The following is a 20,344-nucleotide window of genomic DNA, read 5'->3' on the forward strand; positions in this document are numbered from 1 at the left end:
ATCATCATCTAAGTAAATAAAAATAAAATTAGTGCTAAAACTTATTTGATCTTTGCAATTTTTCAACAACAGCTGAAAAGGCTGCAAAACTTGCACACCCACTAATCATTGAAGGCAAACCTTTTTTGTAAGAAATAGTTGCACCTGTTAAGCAACCAGAGTATAAAGTATTAGTTATGTCATTTGTTGCTCTTATTTTTTGCAATGAATTTTCATAAAGGGAAAATAAAAATCCTATTTTAGCAAAATTGGTACAACTATTTTTTACTGACTGTTTAAACATAATAAATTGCTCTTTGATTTGCTCTTTATAAGTTAAGTTGTAATCTATATTAGTTGGTTGCATTGTAAAAAAAAACACTCCAATTAACGCCCCAAGAAATCCACCACCAAGTCCCATACCAATACACTTAGGTAATATTCCATCATTTAAGTATGTATTAACTTTTAAAAATAATTTTTCTTGGTCAGTTAATTCTTCTCCTTTTTTAAAAACATTTAAATTTATGTATTTATCACTTAGTAAAATACTATTACCCCTATTGTTGTAATTATTCCCATTGTTATTATTTAAACTCATTTTAACATTAAATTATGTTATAGCATTTTCAGTATACTTCTCTGGAAATTTCCATATATTTATACACTTTGATTTTATTTAGAGGATATTTGCTTAAATTCTTATATATATGCAGCGCTCTTTTTATAAAATGCGATTTTATTATATAATTATTTTTATTTTCAAAAACAAAGTTATTCAATGAAAATAAAAATAATTCATAATACTATGATCCTTTATTTAAATATATATACAAATTCATGTGCAAAAACGGGTGGGGAAAATATATTAAAATTGTCATGCATTGCATTTATATCTTATAAAAATATACGTTGTATATATATATAGCAAATGCGCAAATACTTTCCTGTGCCCATTTCACATTGGTAACAAATTTATTATTTTTATTTTATTCTTTTAAATTAGTTGAATTTTTTACGTAGCCAGCGGCTATAAGCATGGATAATTCTTTATACATTATGTTTCGATAAGATATTGGGTTTGATGGAGTATGATATGATATTTTTATATACTCGACTCACATGAGTTTTTTATTTTAAATAAATACGACAATGTATTAAAAAACTATTTAAAATAAGATACATACATAGATATTTCTTAACAACTTTTTTATTCGTACAATAGCATAAAGAATGTAATTACACGATCTTTTGAGAAATTTTAAAATAATAGAAATAAGCGTATGTGTATACATGGATAAGTATATATATGCTAGTACATTCTAGGTACTATATATACATATATTATGTTCATTTACATTTAAAAATGATAATAACAAAGTAATAAATTAAAAAGTAATAGATGGGTGTAAAAGAAAACCGCTAGCAAGTCTTAGGGCAGCATCTCTACCTAGTAGTAATTCTACAATTTTAAATGCAAATTCGCCAGCTGTTCCTGGTCCAAGAGATGTTACACAATTTTTTGAAACGCAGACTCTTCCTTTACCAATGTGTTTAAAATCACTTTCAAAAGAAGGGTATGCAACTGCTTCAACATCATCAATCAAGGAATGTCGATGTAGAACAGTTGCAGGTGCAGCACATATAGCTGCATAAAGCCTATTATTTTTTTTTTGTTCTCTTAACATTTCAATTGCAACTGGGCAATCTGATATAGCATTAGATCCTTTCATTCCTCCGGGTATTATTATTACATCGAATATATTATTTTTCACTTTATCTATAATCGTATCAGCAAAAACGATATTTTTTGATTGGAGCTGAACCTTTTCTGTGTCGTGTATTGAAGCTGTTGTTACTTCGATATCTTTAACAATGGGAAAAAAATTAAAAAATATTTTTGTTTGTAAATTACAAAATATAGGCATTATATATAGGAGAATAAAATATAAGCTCATAGAATATACAAGAATATTCTCTCATTATATAATATATCTTGTTTTTTTTTTAATTTAATGAAAAAGGCATAAACATATTTATGCTTATGCACACATATATAAATATTATGATATATATGTATGTTGTGTATTTATTCTTACTAGCTCTTCTTAATATGTCAACTGTTGTTATATATTCAACGTCTTCAGAGCCTGAAGCCTGGAAAACAACACAAGAAATATATAACCAATTAGTGTGTATATATATATTCTATAATTATATAAATTGATAAAACAATTCATTAAATCAAAATAAACACTTATTCCGATTTAATGCTGTTCGAAAAAAAGTAATTTAGCGCCCCCCATACTATTATGTATACTAATTAAGTCAAAGGGAATTTTTATAGAAACAAAATATGTATAATATAATTTTATATCAATAAATATTCCATATGTATATATGCTTCAAATTATCTTACCACTACAACTAATGCTGTTTTTTTCATACTCATTTTGGATATTTATATTGGGAAAATTTACAATGTAGAAAGACTTTAAATTGCAGTAATATATCTGCTTAGATTATTTTTTTAATTATTATTAATTATAGAATCTGAATGAATTTAAATAATAAGATATAACACTAATATATTAATATGGTTTTGTTGAATAACTTGCTAGCAAATTAATTTATTATTTTTATTTAAAAAACATATATTTTTATATGTTAAATGTAGATTATTAGAAAAAAATATAAATATTAAAAATATGCAAATCTTTAAAATTAATTTTTAGATAAAAATAAATAAGCACTCATATACTGCCACAAAAAAGGAAATTATTACATGTAGGCAAATTAAGAGTCTATATATGCATACCATAATTTTCGAAAAAAATAATTTAAAAAAATATATAATAAATTTCCTTAAGCACATATATAAGAATATTATTCTAATTTTTTTTCGTTTTTTGTTTTTTCCACATATAATACATAAGTCTAAATGTACAATTAAAAATTATTATGAATATATTTTCCAAAAAATAATAATCCTATGTGTATATTTTTTAAGCCCCAAATTTGCGTATAAATGGCATTTTCTTAAAATGTGTGTATACACACATATATGGATATAAGTTTGCATATATATAGGCATAACAATATAATTTTTTATAGCATTATTGTATTTATTTTATATGAATAAATTAAAAAAAATATATAACTATTCTTTTGTAGTATAAATATACCCTTATAATTCTTTGCAATTTTAAGTAAGGAATTGTATTAATTGATTTTTATAATATAACGTAATGAATAATAACTGATTAGTAGAATATATTATAAAAAATTGTATATATATACACATAGAAATAAGTACTAATATAGTTGATTAAAGGGAAAAATAATTAGCATGGGAAAAAAATATTCTTATCATAAAACGCCAAGATTCGGGTACAAGTAAAAAATTGGACATACTAAAAAGTAGAATATATATATTGTATAGGTTATATGCTAAAAATGCCCATATTCAGAGAAAAGAACATTAACAAATTTAGTAGCGATAAAATGGGTTTTATAGATGAATGTATAGACAAGAAAGATAATGGTAATAATAATATGCGAAATATGAATAAGATTGTAGAAAATAAAGCAGATACAAAATTAAAAGAAAAACAAGATATTTTTAATCAAATAAACGAGTTAACGAATTATGGAAAAGATATTTCAAAAACATACAAAAAAAGAGCTTATACTTTAGGGGCAATAGATGGGATAGGATCAATAAGTATATTAAATGCCCCTTTAATAAATCCAGAAAATGCAAAAGTTGATCCTCCTATTTTACAATTACCTTCAACAACAAATCTTATAAAAAATGTTCATGTAAAAGCTAATAATGAAAAAAATATTGATAAAGCATATAAATATCGAGACCAAAATAGTAATAAGGATATTATAAAAAACATGAAACCATTATATTCGATTCCTGAAGATGTTATGAATTCATATATGTATGATAATGATATGGATAAAAAAGGAAATGATAATATTCCAAATGATGAAAATACGTGTCTACTCCAAAATGAGCACCATAATTCAGAAAAAAATACAGTAAAAACATATACAAATAATGAATTGAAAAGCAATGCAGATAACCAAAATAGTAATATAAGCATAAACAAACCACCATGTTTTGAAAAGGGGGGAATAGTTAATAACATAGAAGACCCTATTAAATATGAAGAGAACAAAATAAATTATATATCAAATAACAATCTTGAAAAGGTAGAAGAAAAAAACAATGGAATGGAAACGGATGATGATAATAGAAACCACAATAATAATGGCAATACTACAAATGGTTCAAAAGGGGATCAGTTAATATACACAAAAACTGTCTTAGTGAAAAATTGTGATATTGATAACACAAAATATTCATATGAGCATGGCAATGTTATGAAAAATAAATATACACATGAATATACTCGTGTTGTAAAAAACGACGTTAATAACCATAATGAAAAATTAAATCAAGATGAAGATAGGATCGAATTTTGTATGTTAAGCCAAATAATGTCACACACTTTAACAAGAACGCTCGAAGTTCTAGCTAATGAGCGATTTTCCTAAATAGTTTCTTAGTTTGTATCATGCTTATTTTTTTGTTTCTTTATGGAGAAGAAATTAATAATTTTCATCCAAAAATGTGTAAAAGATGGGAAATTAAAAGTTTTTATTATTATTAATACTACTATTGGGTCTTTATTTTTTTTTGCCATTTACCTATTTATATATATTCGGTTTTTAAAAAGAAATGAAGTTAAAGAAAATGAAAAATTATATAAAAATACATTAATTTTTTTTTTACAATTTGGAAAAGGGGCTAGTAATATGAAATTTATTTACAGCCTTTGTAGAATATCACAATTTTAAGAGCTTCATTAAATTATCCAAAACACCCTTAAGCTAACTATTTTCAATAGCAGTTATTTCTACAATATTTTTCGAATAAAGTGTAAAACATATATATCCAAAGGAAATCAAGAAAAAAATACTTGGAGCGATAATCCAAATAAAATAAATATTTATGTAGGAGTACACATTCTTCCCATAGGGAATATACATAAGGCAATATTATTTTAGACTATAAACTAGTTCATAAGAATAATATATTAATTCACATTTTTAAAAGGACACCGCCCATAAATATTCTCAGCACTTTAATTATATTAATATAAGTACAAATGAGACCTAAGGGTATTATTTTTATTGAGATTTTTACGATTTAAAGAAATCAGTTTTAATAAAATAATTAAGTTAATGTATTATTGTTAAAATATTATGATGCCAAAAATAATAGTGAATGGATATTCGTTTACATATTCTACATGTGTAAACGTGCTTTGAAAAATTTTCATATTCATATATTTGTGAAAGAATTTATACATAGTGTAGCATTTTTACTTAAAATTGATGATACAATTAAGCATGGGTGTATAAAATACAAATAACATATATTTTGTATTCCTTATTGTAATAATATGTATATATACATATTTTACTCCCACAGCTAAGTTTCTATAAAAAAAGATTTATGGTAGTACTTTTAATTCAGTGAGGAGCAGCTTTTCATTTCATATTAAAATGTAAATTCTTATTTTGGAAAAATGAATACTAACAATATTTATGTTGTTTATATTTTCTTTCATTTATGTTTCATATATATTTACATATATATATAATATATATATTAATACCTTTGCAGTAAATTTATTTCATAAAAAAATAAAATATTTCTTTAAATAATGCATATTGCCTATTAACATGTAAATTTAGGTTATTCCGTATTATTTTCCATGACTTTATAGAAAAAATACAAATTCATTTTATAATGCATTATTTTACCTTAAATTTTATATGTATGAATTTTTTCACGTGACTTATTTTTGCTTTTTTTATAGTAATTGGCATATAAAAAAAATATATATATCATATATGCTATAGGCATATGTAGTATTATGTTATTTTATTAAAAATGCCATGGTATTTTTTATTATTTGCTATTAAGTAAAAATATGATACTTATTTTTTTTGTTTTTACCTTTTAATATATTTTTTTAACTGTTTGAAAAAAAAATCATAATAGAAAACCCCAAAAAAGAAAAAAAGGTATTTTCTATTATTATTATTTGATGGTTAATTTACAGCACAACATGTAAAATTATTTTCTGGGGATATTTGTAGTAAATAAAAAAAAAACGTGGAAAAAAAAAAAATATAAATAAAAATATATGCATATTTTTAATAGTGAATGCATTAATATATATTATTTTTTTTTCTATAAATAAAAAATATATTATAATTATATTGGTACAACGTTTATTATATTTTTTATGTTGGGGGGTAAGAGAAAAAATACGCATAAATTTCGTATACTATTTAAATAATAAAATTCATATAATAATATATTAATATAATATCTTTGTATAATATACAAGTGGATTCTTAAGCCTGTATATAAAATTAAAGTTATTAAATTTAAATACATTAAATATTGTGTAAATTTTTTTTTTTCTTTCGTTTTTTTCCAAGAATATACATAAAAATGCAAATTTGTTTTTACTTTAGATAAAAAGTTATGAGTTTCCACAAATTATAATTTTTTATTTTTTTTTTTTCATTATTTTAATTATAAACAATTAATTCATTATTTTTTATGCTATTATTTAAGCTTAAACCAGTAATGAATAATAGTGAAGCAAGCATATACATATATAATATATATGTATAAATCATATAAGATACATTTTTCTTTTTCATATAACGTACATTATATGTATAATATAATATTAAATATTCATAAGGATATTTACGTTATAGTTTATTGTTGATTATTCATATATATTGTAAACCCACATATTTACTACGAACAAATTCGATAATGTAAATAAAATAATTTATGTCGCATACTGTTTATTTTAATTTTTTAATATATACATATATATATCATTATTTACATTCTTAGTTTCAATATAATTAAAAATTTCATAAAAATATAAATGTTTATTTGTTCATTACATATAGTATTCGCGTTTATATATTTACAATTATACCATTTATACGCAAAAATTATATGTAGCGTTGTATATAATTTTTCCCCTAGTTTTTTTTTCTTGTATTTTTTTTATAAAATATTTTTTTTCACAATATATATATAAAATTTATATAATATAAAAATAGCTAAATGCTTTATATAGGCATATTTTACAAATTTTTTATTTATATCCCGTATGCATAGTACATAATAATATATCTAAGACACTTGCAATTTTTCCACAGATTACTTGCATAGTTTCATATATATTTATGTGACATAAACAGTTATATGGGCATATATATGCATATTTTTTTTTTTTTTTTGTGTATATATCCCAAGAATTCAGATATAAAAGTAATATACCACTTTTATCCAAGGTTGAATTCAAATTTTATATATTTTTAATTCAATTAATACATCTTTACATACCTACATCTATGCTAATATATGTTTTTTTTTTTTACATTTTTTTTAAATATCATAAATAAAAAAGAGGAAATATTTTAATTTTTACGAATTGCATGTTGTATTATTCATATTTGTTATAATCATTTACTTATGCATGTTTCGACTCGTATATAAAAAGTGTATATATAGTTTTTTTTTCCTCTTTCGTTTATAGCTATTTATATATACGCATAAGCGAGTATATCGATGTATATATAAAAAGAGTGAAATAAAGATAGATAAACACAATATATATAGGTGCATATATATGCATATGTGTATGTATTTATGAAAGTAAGAAAATGCATAACACAAACTTTGAAAATAATAACTTATACATGGGATGGAAACCAAATGAGAAAATATATAAAACAATAATAGAGGCTTTATCATCTTCCTGCAATAATTCAAATAATAATGTACAAATCGAAGTTACAAAAGTGTTAAAAGATTTAAATGAAAATGTTTCAGATGCAGCATTATATTTATTACATATATTTATGAACAAACAAGAAAATAATGATGTTAGACAAGTAGGAGGTTTGTTATTAAAAAATTATATAAACTCAAAAAATAAATTTTTAACAAATGATATATTAAAAATAATAAAGAATGAGATATTTAAACTTGTAGAAGATGAAGTAAAAGAAATAAGAAATACATCTGGTTCTGTTATAACATCAATATTAACAAAATATGAAGGAATAGAAAAATGGCCAGAAGCATTATATAATTTATTACTTTTAGTAGAGCGTGGAAATAATGATGTAGTAGATGGGGCATTTCGTGCTATAATAATAATAATTGAAGATGAACTAATAAACCGAAAAAATACTGATTCTCTTTTTTTCCAATTTTGCAAAACGCAGTTATTAGAAAAATTATTTTTATATTGTTCATTACAAGAAAAAAGTATAAGAAAAAAATATGCCGCTGAATGTCTTGATTTATTTATTAATGCATCATGTTTTGCAACAAATGGTATATTTAATGAATATTTCCCACAGTTATGGGAATGCCTAGGTTTTTTAGCAGCAGAAGAAGATCCACAAATATTAAAAACTGTTGTCACATGTGTGACAATTATTACGGATACAAGATATGCATCTATATTTAATAACCTTGATGGAATAATTCAATTTATGGTGAATGCAACCAATTCAGGTGACAGAAAAGTACAATTGGAGGCATTGGAATTTTGGCCTGTGCTTATTAAGGACAGAAGTTATATGGCTTATTCAAATTATAATAGCAATAATAATAATAGTAATAATAATAAAGGCATTATTAGTAGTAATGTTGCCGATGGTAAACCGATTGGAACCAATACATCGGAAAATTATATCGACGAAAATATATATAAAAATATAAACGAGTTACGAAATGAAGCTTTAAAAACATTAAAAAATTATTTACCCTATTTATGTAAAATATTAATAGATAATACAGTATATACAAAATGGGATTATTTAACAATGGATGAATCTCATTTTCAAAATGATAATGCGAATGTACCCGATTTAGTACAGGACATTTCTCCTGAGCTATACCACAGTAGTAATAATAATAATTTTGCTAACACTCAAAGTAATGATAATAAAAACAATGGCATGTTGAATGACCAAGATGAATATTTAAAAGGGCAAAATAGGAATTCAAATATTAATGGAAATTGCGCAAACAATAATAATGATAATCTTATGAATGTTAATTCAGGTGATATAACAAATGATAATAATATAAATGATGATTTGGATGATTTGAGTGATGAAGAAAAAAATGATGAAATGACCTCAAGGACATGGGGAAATGATTGGACAGTAAGAAAAGGCGCTGCACTATGTTTAGATTATTTATCAAATGTATATAATGATGATATATTAGAATATATATTGCCCCATATTGAAGAGAAATTAATGAGTGATAAATGGAATATTCGAGAAAGTGCTGTATTGTCATTAGGCGCTATTGCCAAAGGTTGTATGTATAGTTTATCTCCATTCATTCCTAAAGTTTTAGAATATTTAATAAAATTATTAAATGATGAAAAACCCTTAGCACGAAGTATTTCTTGTTGGTGTGTTACAAGATTTTCATCATGGATATGTCATCCCGATAATTGCGATAAATGGTTTGAGCCTGTTTTATTAAATTTATTAAAAAGAGTGTTAGATAGTAATAAACGGGTTCAAGAAGCAGCTTGTTCTTCATTTGCTAATTTAGAAGAAGATGCATTAGAATTATTAAACAACCATTTACATGAAATAGTACATACTATACAACAAGCATTTCAAATATACCAAGCCAAAAATTATTTCATTTTATTTGATGTAGTAGGAACATTAATTGATAGTGTAAATATTGTTAAGGAAAATATAGATTTAGCTCATGAAATTGTTAACTCGATACTTATAAAATGGAATAGTATAAGAATTAGTAGTCCATATATTATTGCACTTATGGAATGTATGTCTTGTATTACTAGTGCTTATGGAAAAGAGTTTTTAAAATATGCAAAAATTGTTATAAGAACATGTATTAAATTTTTAGTATTATTATATATAGATTTGGAAGAGGAAATTAAATATTATTATAGTAGGAAAGTAAATAATTCAAATTCATTTATTGTTAATAGAAATAATATATCACAAACCGCTAATGAATTATTAAATTATTATAAAATTTCAAACGAAGATTATTTTATTAACCTTAAAGATATTGATTCGATATCGTCCTCGAAAAAAAAAGATTTAATCGAATGTAGTTTTGATTTGTTATCAAGAATATTAAGTGTTATTAATTCAGATATTATTGAAATCATAGCAGAAAATGAATATAACTTTATACCGTTGGTTCATAAATATTGCCTAAAAGTTGGATGCGTCCATATTGATGGTATAATGTTTACAATTAATTCTTTGGATAATAATAATCAAAATTCAGTCGATGGCGTTAATACAAATAATGGTAGATCTGGCTCTAACGAAAAGGGTATGTCACTATTGTTAAATCATAATTATAACACGAAACTACCTACCGCTTCTAGTGGCATCGGTAATGATAATGCTTCATCAGTGTCAGTGAAGAATGGCGTTATAATGATAAATAAAGAAAATGAATATACAGAATTAGCTAAACAGTTTTTAAATTTTGGTATTTTACAATCTAATTTTGCATTAATTGGAGATATATCCAGATTTTGCGCTCAATATTTAATACCATTTTTAAGTGATATTATTCCATTTTTAATAGCGCATATATCGCACCCATCTATACCAGTTTCAAATAATGCTAGTTGGGCCATTGGAGAAATTAGTATACATATAAACTCGCAATATATAGAAGCATACGTTGATGAAATTGTAAAACAACATATTTATATTTGTCAAAATTCTAAATACCATGGTTGTTTATTACAAAATATATGTATAACTATAGGAAGATTATGCTCTACATATCCTAAAAAAATAATATATTATTTTCCTCAATTTTTAAAAACGTGGCTAAAAATTATGGCTCATGGAACTCAAGAAAATGAAAAAATTAATTCACTAAAAGCCATCTTAGAAGCATTATATTTAAATCTTGATATTGCTGCTGAGCATTTAAAAGATATTGCATATATAATATTAAAATATAAATATGTTTCTCAGAACGTTAATATTTTTTTCCATCAATTCTTATCAACAATGAAACAAAAATATCCTAATCAGTGGAAGGAAATTTACAGCCCAATGATGGATGAGCATTCTTCGCCAATACCAGCCGATATGTTAAATGATTTGAGCACTAGATTTAATTTATAAGAAATTACATATACGCAGCTACGAATGTTTTCACTATAAGGAACAATATACAAGCCCTTACACATGCATATATACCACCATTTTACAGTTGTGAGTTATAGATGCAATACATATTATGTTGAAAAGGTTTATCAAATAAGAGCAGAGTATGTTGCCAATTTTTAGTGCTATAGGACTATAATAGTAGTATATATTGCGCATTATTATATAATATAGATTAAAAAAAAAAGAATTGAAGTTTTATTTGCATAAAAGGTACTTGCATATTGGAAATATTATGCCTTTTAATAATATATTTTATATACATAATCGACATTTATATTCTCCATATGCGCAAATATGTATGTATCTATATAATTATTTACAAATATATATGCATGAATATATTAAAATTATTAAATATATATATTTATGTTGTATATGTGTGTATATATTTACATTACATTTGCATAAATATTTTTGTATGCATATCAAATTTCAAAGAATATGTACATTTTCAAATACGAAAAAAAAAAAAAAAATATAATTGCATTTTAAGGAACATAATACATAAATTTATTATTGAAAGTATGAGGGCATAATATATAAAGTGTTAAAAAATGTTATTTTTAAATGTACATTTTAATTAAAATTTTTTTTTTTTCCATATTTTTGCTTTTTTTTATGTTATATATTTTTTTTATTTTTTTTAAATACTTTTAATTATTATTCTTAGATAATTAAAAAGAAAGATAGAAACTGTTATATAACGAAAATTAAAAATATTTTTTGTTTTTTTCATATAAATTATATAATAATTAAAAATTAGCTTTACATAATCGCTACACCTTAATTTTGTCTATATATTAAAAAGGTGAAAAATACAATACAACCATAATTAATAATAAAATTTTTGATATAATTAATCACAAGGCTTTTAAAGCCAAAGAAATATTGCTTCGTATTGAAAGTTATATATATATCCAAAAATTTATTATTTATATGATATTTTTACTTTTTTTCCAATATTCTCAAAAGTAGAAAAACACCGTTGCGTATCAGAGTGTATACTATTTTTATAATACTTATGAGCACATTATATAGTTTTTATGTGTCTATAAAATTTTCATAAGTACATATACAAATATGACAAAATATAATTTAATTATAAAAAAAGAAAATATAAAATGTTTCTTATCCATTTTTGTTTTTGTAAATTCTATAAATGTAAAGGATACATAGCAGTAAACAATAATACATATTTGGATGTATTCATTTTATAGGCTGCTACACACCAATATATATGTGCATTAATAGTAATAAAAAAATGCTATATATATTTGTAACAACAATCGTTGTTATATATTTTTATTATATGTTTAAGTGCGTTTTCTATCATTAATAATAGGATATGCAATCATTAATATGCATAAAATATGAAAAGAAAAGTTAAAATATATATATGTCACATGCATATATATAAACAATAAAAAGATAATAAATTTATGAAAAAAAATGTAAAATGTACATACATCAACAATTGCACAAAAGAAATAATCAATTATGTATATAAAAACGAAATGATAAACAATTTGTTTTGAATGCTGCAATTATTCATTATCCAGTTGTTTTATTATAGCATATTGGAAATGGCTTATCTTAGCATAAGAACAAATTACTAATCATGATATATAAATATTATATACATAAACGAAAAAGAGTGAATATGTACGGATATATGCATATATACACATACACATGAAAACATAAACAAACGTAAACAATTAACTTGGGAATTATTTTATTTTTTACTATTATTGAGGGTTCCACCCTTTTTTGCAGTCTTCACTAATTTGTTTCACGCCTTTTCATATACAAATGGGGAATATTTAAAAACATGGCGTTTTCTTAGTATTTTTATCATTATATTTTTTGGCATCCTTCAACATATTTTAAAATAAACAAAAATAAGAAAAAATTAAATAAATAATAAAAAGTATAAGTAAAAAGAAATGTGGTATATTATGCATATGCATAAAATCGATATATGCGCCCTAGGAGATATATTTTCTTCCTTTTGTGAATATTTTAAATATAATATTATGATATGGAATAACGTTTTTCCTTAGATTCCACAAATTTATTTTTAATAATTTCAATAACATCATAATTTGAAACAGTTGATATATCCCCATAATCATTCACTCCGATTGCTATAGCTCTTAATATTCTTCTTATAATTTTTCCACTTCTTGTTTTTGGCAAATCAGGGACAATACATATTATATCTGGTGTAGCAATTGGCCCAATAACTTTTCTAACATATTGTTTCAATTCTTCTATCAATTTTTCATCGGTATAATTTTCATGAGTATGATTTTGTACAATATCGCCATTTGAACTTAATATAGATCGATTATTTAGTTCATCATTATTATTATCATTATTACATTCTGGATATTTTGAAAGACTTGCAATTTTTTTAACGACAAAACATAGAATACCTTCCCCTTTAACTTTATGAGAAAAAGATACAACGGCTGATTCAGAAATGCAAGAATGTTGAACTAATGCGTGTTCAATTTCTGCAGCGCCTAGCCTATGACCTGATACATTTAGTGTATCATCAATCCTTCCTGATATCCAATAATACCCATCTTCATCTCTATATGCACCATCTCCAGTAAAATAGTAATTGGGGCATGGTTCAAAATATGTTTTGATTAATCTATTATGATTTCCATAAACTGTTCTTAACATACCTGGCCATGAACTTTTTATACATAATATACCACATACATTTGGGCCATTTAATGGCTCTAATGTTTTTGAATTTAATATTTCTAATTGGATACCAAAAAATGGTAAAGAAGCAGATCCTGGTTTCATTTTAAATAAATGGGGTATGGGTGCAATAACAATACCTCCCGTTTCTGTTTGCCAATATGTATCGACAATTACACATTTTTTTTTTCCAACAACATTATAATACCATCTCCATGTTTCTGGGTTTATAGGTTCTCCTACACTTCCTAATATTCTACAAGATGATAAATCATAATTTTTAATATAATAATCACCATGCTTCATTAAAGTTCTAAGTGCAGTAGGGGCTGTATAAAATTGTGTTATTTTATGAGTTTGTATTAAGCTCCAATATCTACTACAATCAGGATAGGTAGGTATAGATGAAAATAAGGTGGTTGTTATTCCATTTAATAATGGTCCATATACTACATAAGTATGGCCTGTTACCCAACCTATATCAGCAACACAACCAAAAATATCATCATCTTTTATATCAAAAATATATTTGGATGTTGCAAATGCATATAATAAATACCCTGCAGTAGTATGAGTCACTCCTTTCGGTTTCCCAGTAGAACCAGATGTATATAATATACATAAAAAATCTTCACTATCTACATATTCTATTGGGCAATATGGTCTCATATTTTTCATTAATAATGAGCCATTAATATCTCGACCTTCTTTTAGTGTACATATATTTTCATCAAAATCATATTTACTTTTACAATTTTGCTCACAATTGGGTTGCCCATTGTGCATATTATAATTATTAAGCTGTTCAAATGCATTTACTTGATTATGGTTAATCATATTATTATCATATGAAATGTGCCCATTCATTTGTGCCCCATTTTCATTCAATTTATTTTCCTTTCCATCTATTCGATATTGATCATTGTTGCTATATAATTCTTTGTATGTACCACTTTCCTTGTTTTGAGTTTTTTTATTTAGATTGGTATTTTTTGATATTAATTTATTAAGTGTTTGTATATCTTTTTCCTTAGCACCCTTTTTATCGATTTTATTATTTTGGGATAAATTGGCATCATTAGTATCATTATGTAATACACTATCATGCCCATTTTGACTTGGATCATTATTATTTTTATGTGTTGCATTTCCAACTGTGTAATATTGCAAGAAATGGCTACTTCCTTGAGAGCATATATTAGATGAATTATACAAATTATTTGATTTACTATTTAATATGCTATTGTTCTGATCATTTATTTTTGTTTTGTTTTTAAAAACGATACATGTTTTGATCATTCCAGTCATTTCCATTGCCCCATCGGCAATATTTTTTAATTTGGTTAATTTACCACCCCTTAAGCCAAAATCGCTAGTAATTAAAATAGTTGATCCTGAACTGATTATCCTTTCTGATAAACTCCTAGTAGAATATCCAGCAAAAACAACATTGTGTATAGCACCTATTCTAGCGCATGCTAACATAGAATATATCAATTCTGGTATCATTGGCAAATAAATGGTTACACAATCTTGTTTTTTAACTCCATACATTTTTAATAAATTAGCAATTTTACAAACTTTTTCTAATAATTTTTGATAGCTTATTTTTTTAGAATCATTTGGTGTATCTTTTTCCCATATAATGGCAGTCTTATTAGGATGTTTTTCAACCCATCTGTCAACACAATTGTCACAGGCATTTATTTTGCCATTAACAAACCAGCTAACATTTCCTTTATTAAAATTGCCAATATACGTCTTATTAAATAATTGAGACCACCTTAAATTATTTTTTGCCATATCACCCCAAAACAACTCAGGGTTTTTTATGCTCTCTTCATACATTCTTTTATATTCTTTTATATCTTTAATTTGGTTGTTACCACCAAATTTATTTTGATCTACCTCATATGCTTCATTTACTGGAAATGATTTACTATTAAGGAAAATATTTTCATCTATATCAATATTATCAATTTTTGATGAATCCATCTTTGAAGCAACTCCATTGTGTTCCGCGTTATTCATTATGTACTACGGGCTTTACCCAATTTTTGCTCGTTTTTTTTTTTTTTTTTTTTTTAATTTACTTTTATTAATTTTTATAATTAATATATATAAGTTATATAATCTCAACAATTTTATATTATTTCATAATTACAATAAAGCATAGTACATGCATTGTACATATTATAAATATGCATATATATATTCTTAAGCATGCTGCTTATTTTTTTTTTTTTATTTTCCCTTTAAATTAAAAACATAATATATATATTATATTTAAAAGAAAAAAATACTATAAACAATACAAAGAAAATAAATATTTTTTAAAGTAACAGGAATAAATTAATAAGTATTATATAGTATATTTGTCATTATATAGCAAAATTACTGTGAACTTGATACATACCTAATATATTCAATTTTGTATATATATTACGCAAATAAGTTAATTAATTAAGATACATTAATTATACACATATTTATTATATAATTATATTTACAGTATTATATATGACAATTATTACCCGTGTTATATATTCAAGCCTTATTATTTAATGCCAATTGAAACTAAGCATTAAAAGGGCAAAGTATGCATATATTATGAATATTGGTGATTTTCTCAAATTAATTTTTAAAGAAATTTATATAGTGACATGAAATAATTAGTTAAATATGTGAAAAAAATTGTTAAACATTCTTACGTATTTTTGAGTATATATTAATAAAAGTATATTAAATTAAAATATTCATATTGCTTATATTTGTATATTTTTTTAAGCGTAAAATTTTAAACGCATATTTATATATGATTATATATAATAATATAGGGGAATTACTATAATAGTATTAATCGTTCTTTTTGTTTTTTTACTTAATTACTTCATACACATATCATTTCAACATATATATATATAAAACCCTTAATATATTGGCATTTGAATTATTTATTAATTAACATTTGTAATCAAAACCATTTTATTGTTCGTGAATATTTTCTCGCTTTTTCTTATTAATCATTTATGGTGTTGTATTAAGAGAGAAAATATATGCTATATAAAAAAGTAATATGTAATTGCAAGAAAAAAGAGAAAGATAACCCAGTATGCTTATTAAATTGTAAATAGTATATTCTTATATTACATATATATAATTTGCTCGAATATTGTTATATAATTACCGCAGAATATTTCCCCTTAATATAGCTGTGTGTATTTTTTATACTCCTTTAACAACTAAGTATATTATTTTTTTTAAATTTATATAAGCCCAATTAATACAACATAATTTTATTATATTTTCTTTTTTTGTTTTTGCATATTATAACATTCATTTTGCAGGAATGAATAAATTTCTTATAAATGTGTAAATAATATTTAATAATATCTACATATTTTTTTATTTGACAAAGTAATTAAATTATAATTTAATAAGTGGCAATTATGTGTAACTTAAATTTGATGCATATTTAAGATAGTCGAATTTCATAATCCTTAGTTCGCCATATATATGTACAATTAAATAAACATCCATGTACACATAATATGAAAAGTTGTATATGCATAATTATTTTCCAAGCTAATTTCACAAATATGCATAATTTATGATATGCTCACTAGTACAATTTAATTTTTTCTCTTTACATATCATGGTTTTTTTGTGATTATAAAAATAAATTGATGTTGAAATATATTAATTCTAATAATGGAAGAAAATGTAAATGAAATTAACAAAAAGCTAAAAATCAATAACAATAAAGTTGTAAACTACTACGTAAATAATGCTTCTCTAAAAAAAAAAAAACAACACTCTGGGAATTTTGCACATTCTAATAAGCTCAATAATAACACAAAAAAAGGGAATAATAATTATGATTTGAATGTTACTTCAAAAAATGATCACACACCAAATTTAATGAAAAGCTCATTAAATTATGGAGAGTATAATGCAAATTTTAAAAATAATAATATAGGAAACAAAACATTTAATCACCCTTTTATAAAAAATGGCGTATCTTTGGATGCCGATTGGGAATATCAAGAACTGAAAAAGGTATTAACAAATTTCGAAATAAAAATGTGACACACATATATATATTTTTTTCATTGCTATAATACATTTTTTTTATTTCTCTTCCTATTAAAGAAATTCGATTTAAATGAGCCTCAAAAGATATTTCTCAAAAGTAGTATAAAGGATAGACCGGAAACTTATAACAGTAATAAGAAATTAAATAACATTGGTCTATCTTCAAATGAGTATACAACTTATAATGTTATATCAGAACAAAATAGTTATGAGCATGCTAAAAAAATTAATGAACTATGGAATATATATGTCAATGAGTTATTTGAATTAACAAATAATAATGAACTATCACTCGAAACAATTAATGAAATGGAATTGAATGGGGCATATGTGGAAATTCATAAATCACGATGCTCATCATATATCGGCATTAAAGGAATAATAATTCTGGAAACTCAAAATGTAATTAAATAAAATACTTAAAAAAATTTTATGAAAATACAAAATGTAATACAAAGAAATACATGTATGTTATTAAATAATCCTTCAATTTTTATTGTTGCATTGTATAATATTTTTGTGCAATGATATATTCATATTTATAGATACATATATTCTAATAAATATTTCTATTGTTTAGGGCTTTAAAATAATAACACCTAATAACAAAGTGCTGATAATATTAAAAAACAAAACCGTTTTTATAATTAAAATAAAAGATAAACAATATTATTTGCATGGTGTACAACTAATGCGAGATCCTGCATTAAAATCTTCGAAGAAATACAAAATGTTGCAAAACAGAGTTATTTGAAAAATTTACTATTACCAATAGTATTAGTAATAATGGTGGATTATGAATAATAACAGCAATTATTCAGTTCACATATTTTTTTTAATTATATCTTTTCCTTATTAAGGATACATATTTGTTTATGTCAATCCATATATATGTAATATATTCTATATTTATCCTTTAAAATATACCATTGATTCTTTAAATGGTTGTTCCCAATTTTTATGTAGTTATAATTTTCAATAATGTTTCACAATTTTCCAAATTTGGATGTGCAACTATATACGTGCGCATATTAATTTGTACTTTGATATGCATTTTAAGTATATTATACAGAGAAAATTAAAATATTTTTTTGAATCCTTATTTTTTAAAAAAATGAATTCTACATTTATAAATAAATATAAACATTTCATAATTTTTGTTTTAAAATATTTTTTAAGCTCCGAATTTTATAGCAACATAAATGATATGCAATATTTTATAAGGCCATAAGGCATATTTATTTTTTGTATATTTTATTATAACATTTGTTTTATAAAAGATCCTTAATTTTAATATATATTTAAAATAAAATTAAAAATATGATTTATTTTTTAATTGAAAAGGGTTAATTTTTTTAAAAGAATACCCCCAATTTGAATACCTCATTTTAACCGCAATCTATTTATAACATCAATCATACCTGTTTCTACTCCTAAGATCTTCGTATCCTATTATATTAAATAATATACAATTGTTGAAGTATTATTTATATCATAAATAAATATTTATTCATATTTTTATTTGGTTGATTTCTCTATTGAAATAGCAAGCTACTCATTAGGCATTTTAAAAGTACGATCATAATGAGCAACGATTTATTAAAGTCAGAAAATAATATAGCAGAACTTTTAGTTGAATCACCAGCATTTACATTTCATTGTGCCCATTTTATTGCTTATAAAGGATTCAGAGAAACATTACATGGTCATAATTATAATGTTTCGTTAAAAGTGAAAGGGCATATACAAAGTGATGGATATGTTGTAGATTTTTCTATATTAAAAAAGATTGTTAAAAACATTTGCAATACAATAGACCATCGTTTTATTATACCCACTAAAAGTGACGTTCTAAAAATCGAGAAAATAAATAATAATTTTCAGCTTACATGTGAAGATAATTCTGTATATTCATTTCCACAAAATGATTGTGTTGAAATTCCAATAAAACATTCATCGACTGAAGAAATAGGCCATTACATTCTTAGCAAAATAATAGATGAAATAGGCATGGATTTCCTTAAAAGTCGATCAGTTAATTATATAGAGATAAGTGTAAGCGAATCGCAAACCCAAAAAGCGATGGTTTGCAGGTATATATAAGAGAAATCAGGAAAATTACATGCCTAAACATGCATACATACATTTTACTAGTATTTTTTTAATTTTTTTTTCAAAGTTATTAATTTTTTTGTTACTAACAAATAAAAATTCAAAA

At 23.6% G+C, this 20,344-nt stretch overlaps 7 protein-coding genes across 7 annotated transcripts; 4 read left to right on the forward strand and 3 right to left on the reverse strand.

The window, feature by feature from the left end:
- Positions 1–34: 34 nt before the first annotated feature.
- PCHAS_1125600 (mitochondrial import inner membrane translocase subunit TIM22, putative) lies at positions 35–580 on the reverse strand (the record flags this gene model as incomplete). The annotated part of the gene is made up of 1 exon (XM_016798625.1): positions 35–580. One exon carries the CDS (start codon positions 578–580, stop codon positions 35–37), a length of 546 nt encoding a protein of 181 aa, XP_016654008.1.
- Positions 581–1,367: 787 nt separating this feature from the next.
- Positions 1,368–2,431, reverse strand: PCHAS_1125700 (protein DJ-1, putative; the record flags this gene model as incomplete). The annotated part of the gene is made up of 3 exons (XM_016798627.1): positions 1,368–1,846; positions 2,079–2,136; positions 2,399–2,431. 3 exons carry the CDS (start codon positions 2,429–2,431, stop codon positions 1,368–1,370), a joined length of 570 nt encoding a protein of 189 aa, XP_016654009.1.
- Positions 2,432–3,426: 995 nt separating this feature from the next.
- Positions 3,427–4,548, forward strand: PCHAS_1125800 (conserved Plasmodium protein, unknown function; the record flags this gene model as incomplete). Its single annotated transcript, XM_737674.2, has 1 exon — positions 3,427–4,548. One exon carries the CDS (start codon positions 3,427–3,429, stop codon positions 4,546–4,548), a length of 1,122 nt encoding a protein of 373 aa, XP_742767.2.
- Positions 4,549–7,764: 3,216 nt separating this feature from the next.
- PCHAS_1125900 (transportin, putative) lies at positions 7,765–11,268 on the forward strand (the record flags this gene model as incomplete). The annotated part of the gene is made up of 1 exon (XM_016798628.1): positions 7,765–11,268. One exon carries the CDS (start codon positions 7,765–7,767, stop codon positions 11,266–11,268), a length of 3,504 nt encoding a protein of 1,167 aa, XP_016654010.1.
- A 2,079-nt stretch (positions 11,269–13,347) lies between these two features.
- PCHAS_1126000 (acetyl-CoA synthetase, putative) lies at positions 13,348–16,062 on the reverse strand (the record flags this gene model as incomplete). Its single annotated transcript, XM_737602.2, has 1 exon — positions 13,348–16,062. The coding sequence occupies one exon, from the start codon at positions 16,060–16,062 to the stop codon at positions 13,348–13,350; it is 2,715 nt and encodes a 904-aa protein (XP_742695.2).
- A 1,680-nt stretch (positions 16,063–17,742) lies between these two features.
- Positions 17,743–18,880, forward strand: PCHAS_1126100 (ribonuclease P protein subunit p29, putative; the record flags this gene model as incomplete). Its single annotated transcript, XM_016798629.1, has 3 exons — positions 17,743–18,090; positions 18,184–18,528; positions 18,707–18,880. 3 exons carry the CDS (start codon positions 17,743–17,745, stop codon positions 18,878–18,880), a joined length of 867 nt encoding a protein of 288 aa, XP_016654011.1.
- An 830-nt stretch (positions 18,881–19,710) lies between these two features.
- PCHAS_1126200 (6-pyruvoyltetrahydropterin synthase, putative) lies at positions 19,711–20,229 on the forward strand (the record flags this gene model as incomplete). The annotated part of the gene is made up of 1 exon (XM_738736.2): positions 19,711–20,229. One exon carries the CDS (start codon positions 19,711–19,713, stop codon positions 20,227–20,229), a length of 519 nt encoding a protein of 172 aa, XP_743829.2.
- Positions 20,230–20,344: the final 115 nt, after the last annotated feature.

The sequence above is a fragment of the Plasmodium chabaudi genome (assembly GCF_900002335.3).
Source record: "Plasmodium chabaudi chabaudi strain AS genome assembly, chromosome: 11".
Taxonomy (NCBI): Eukaryota; Apicomplexa; class Aconoidasida; order Haemosporida; family Plasmodiidae; genus Plasmodium; species Plasmodium chabaudi.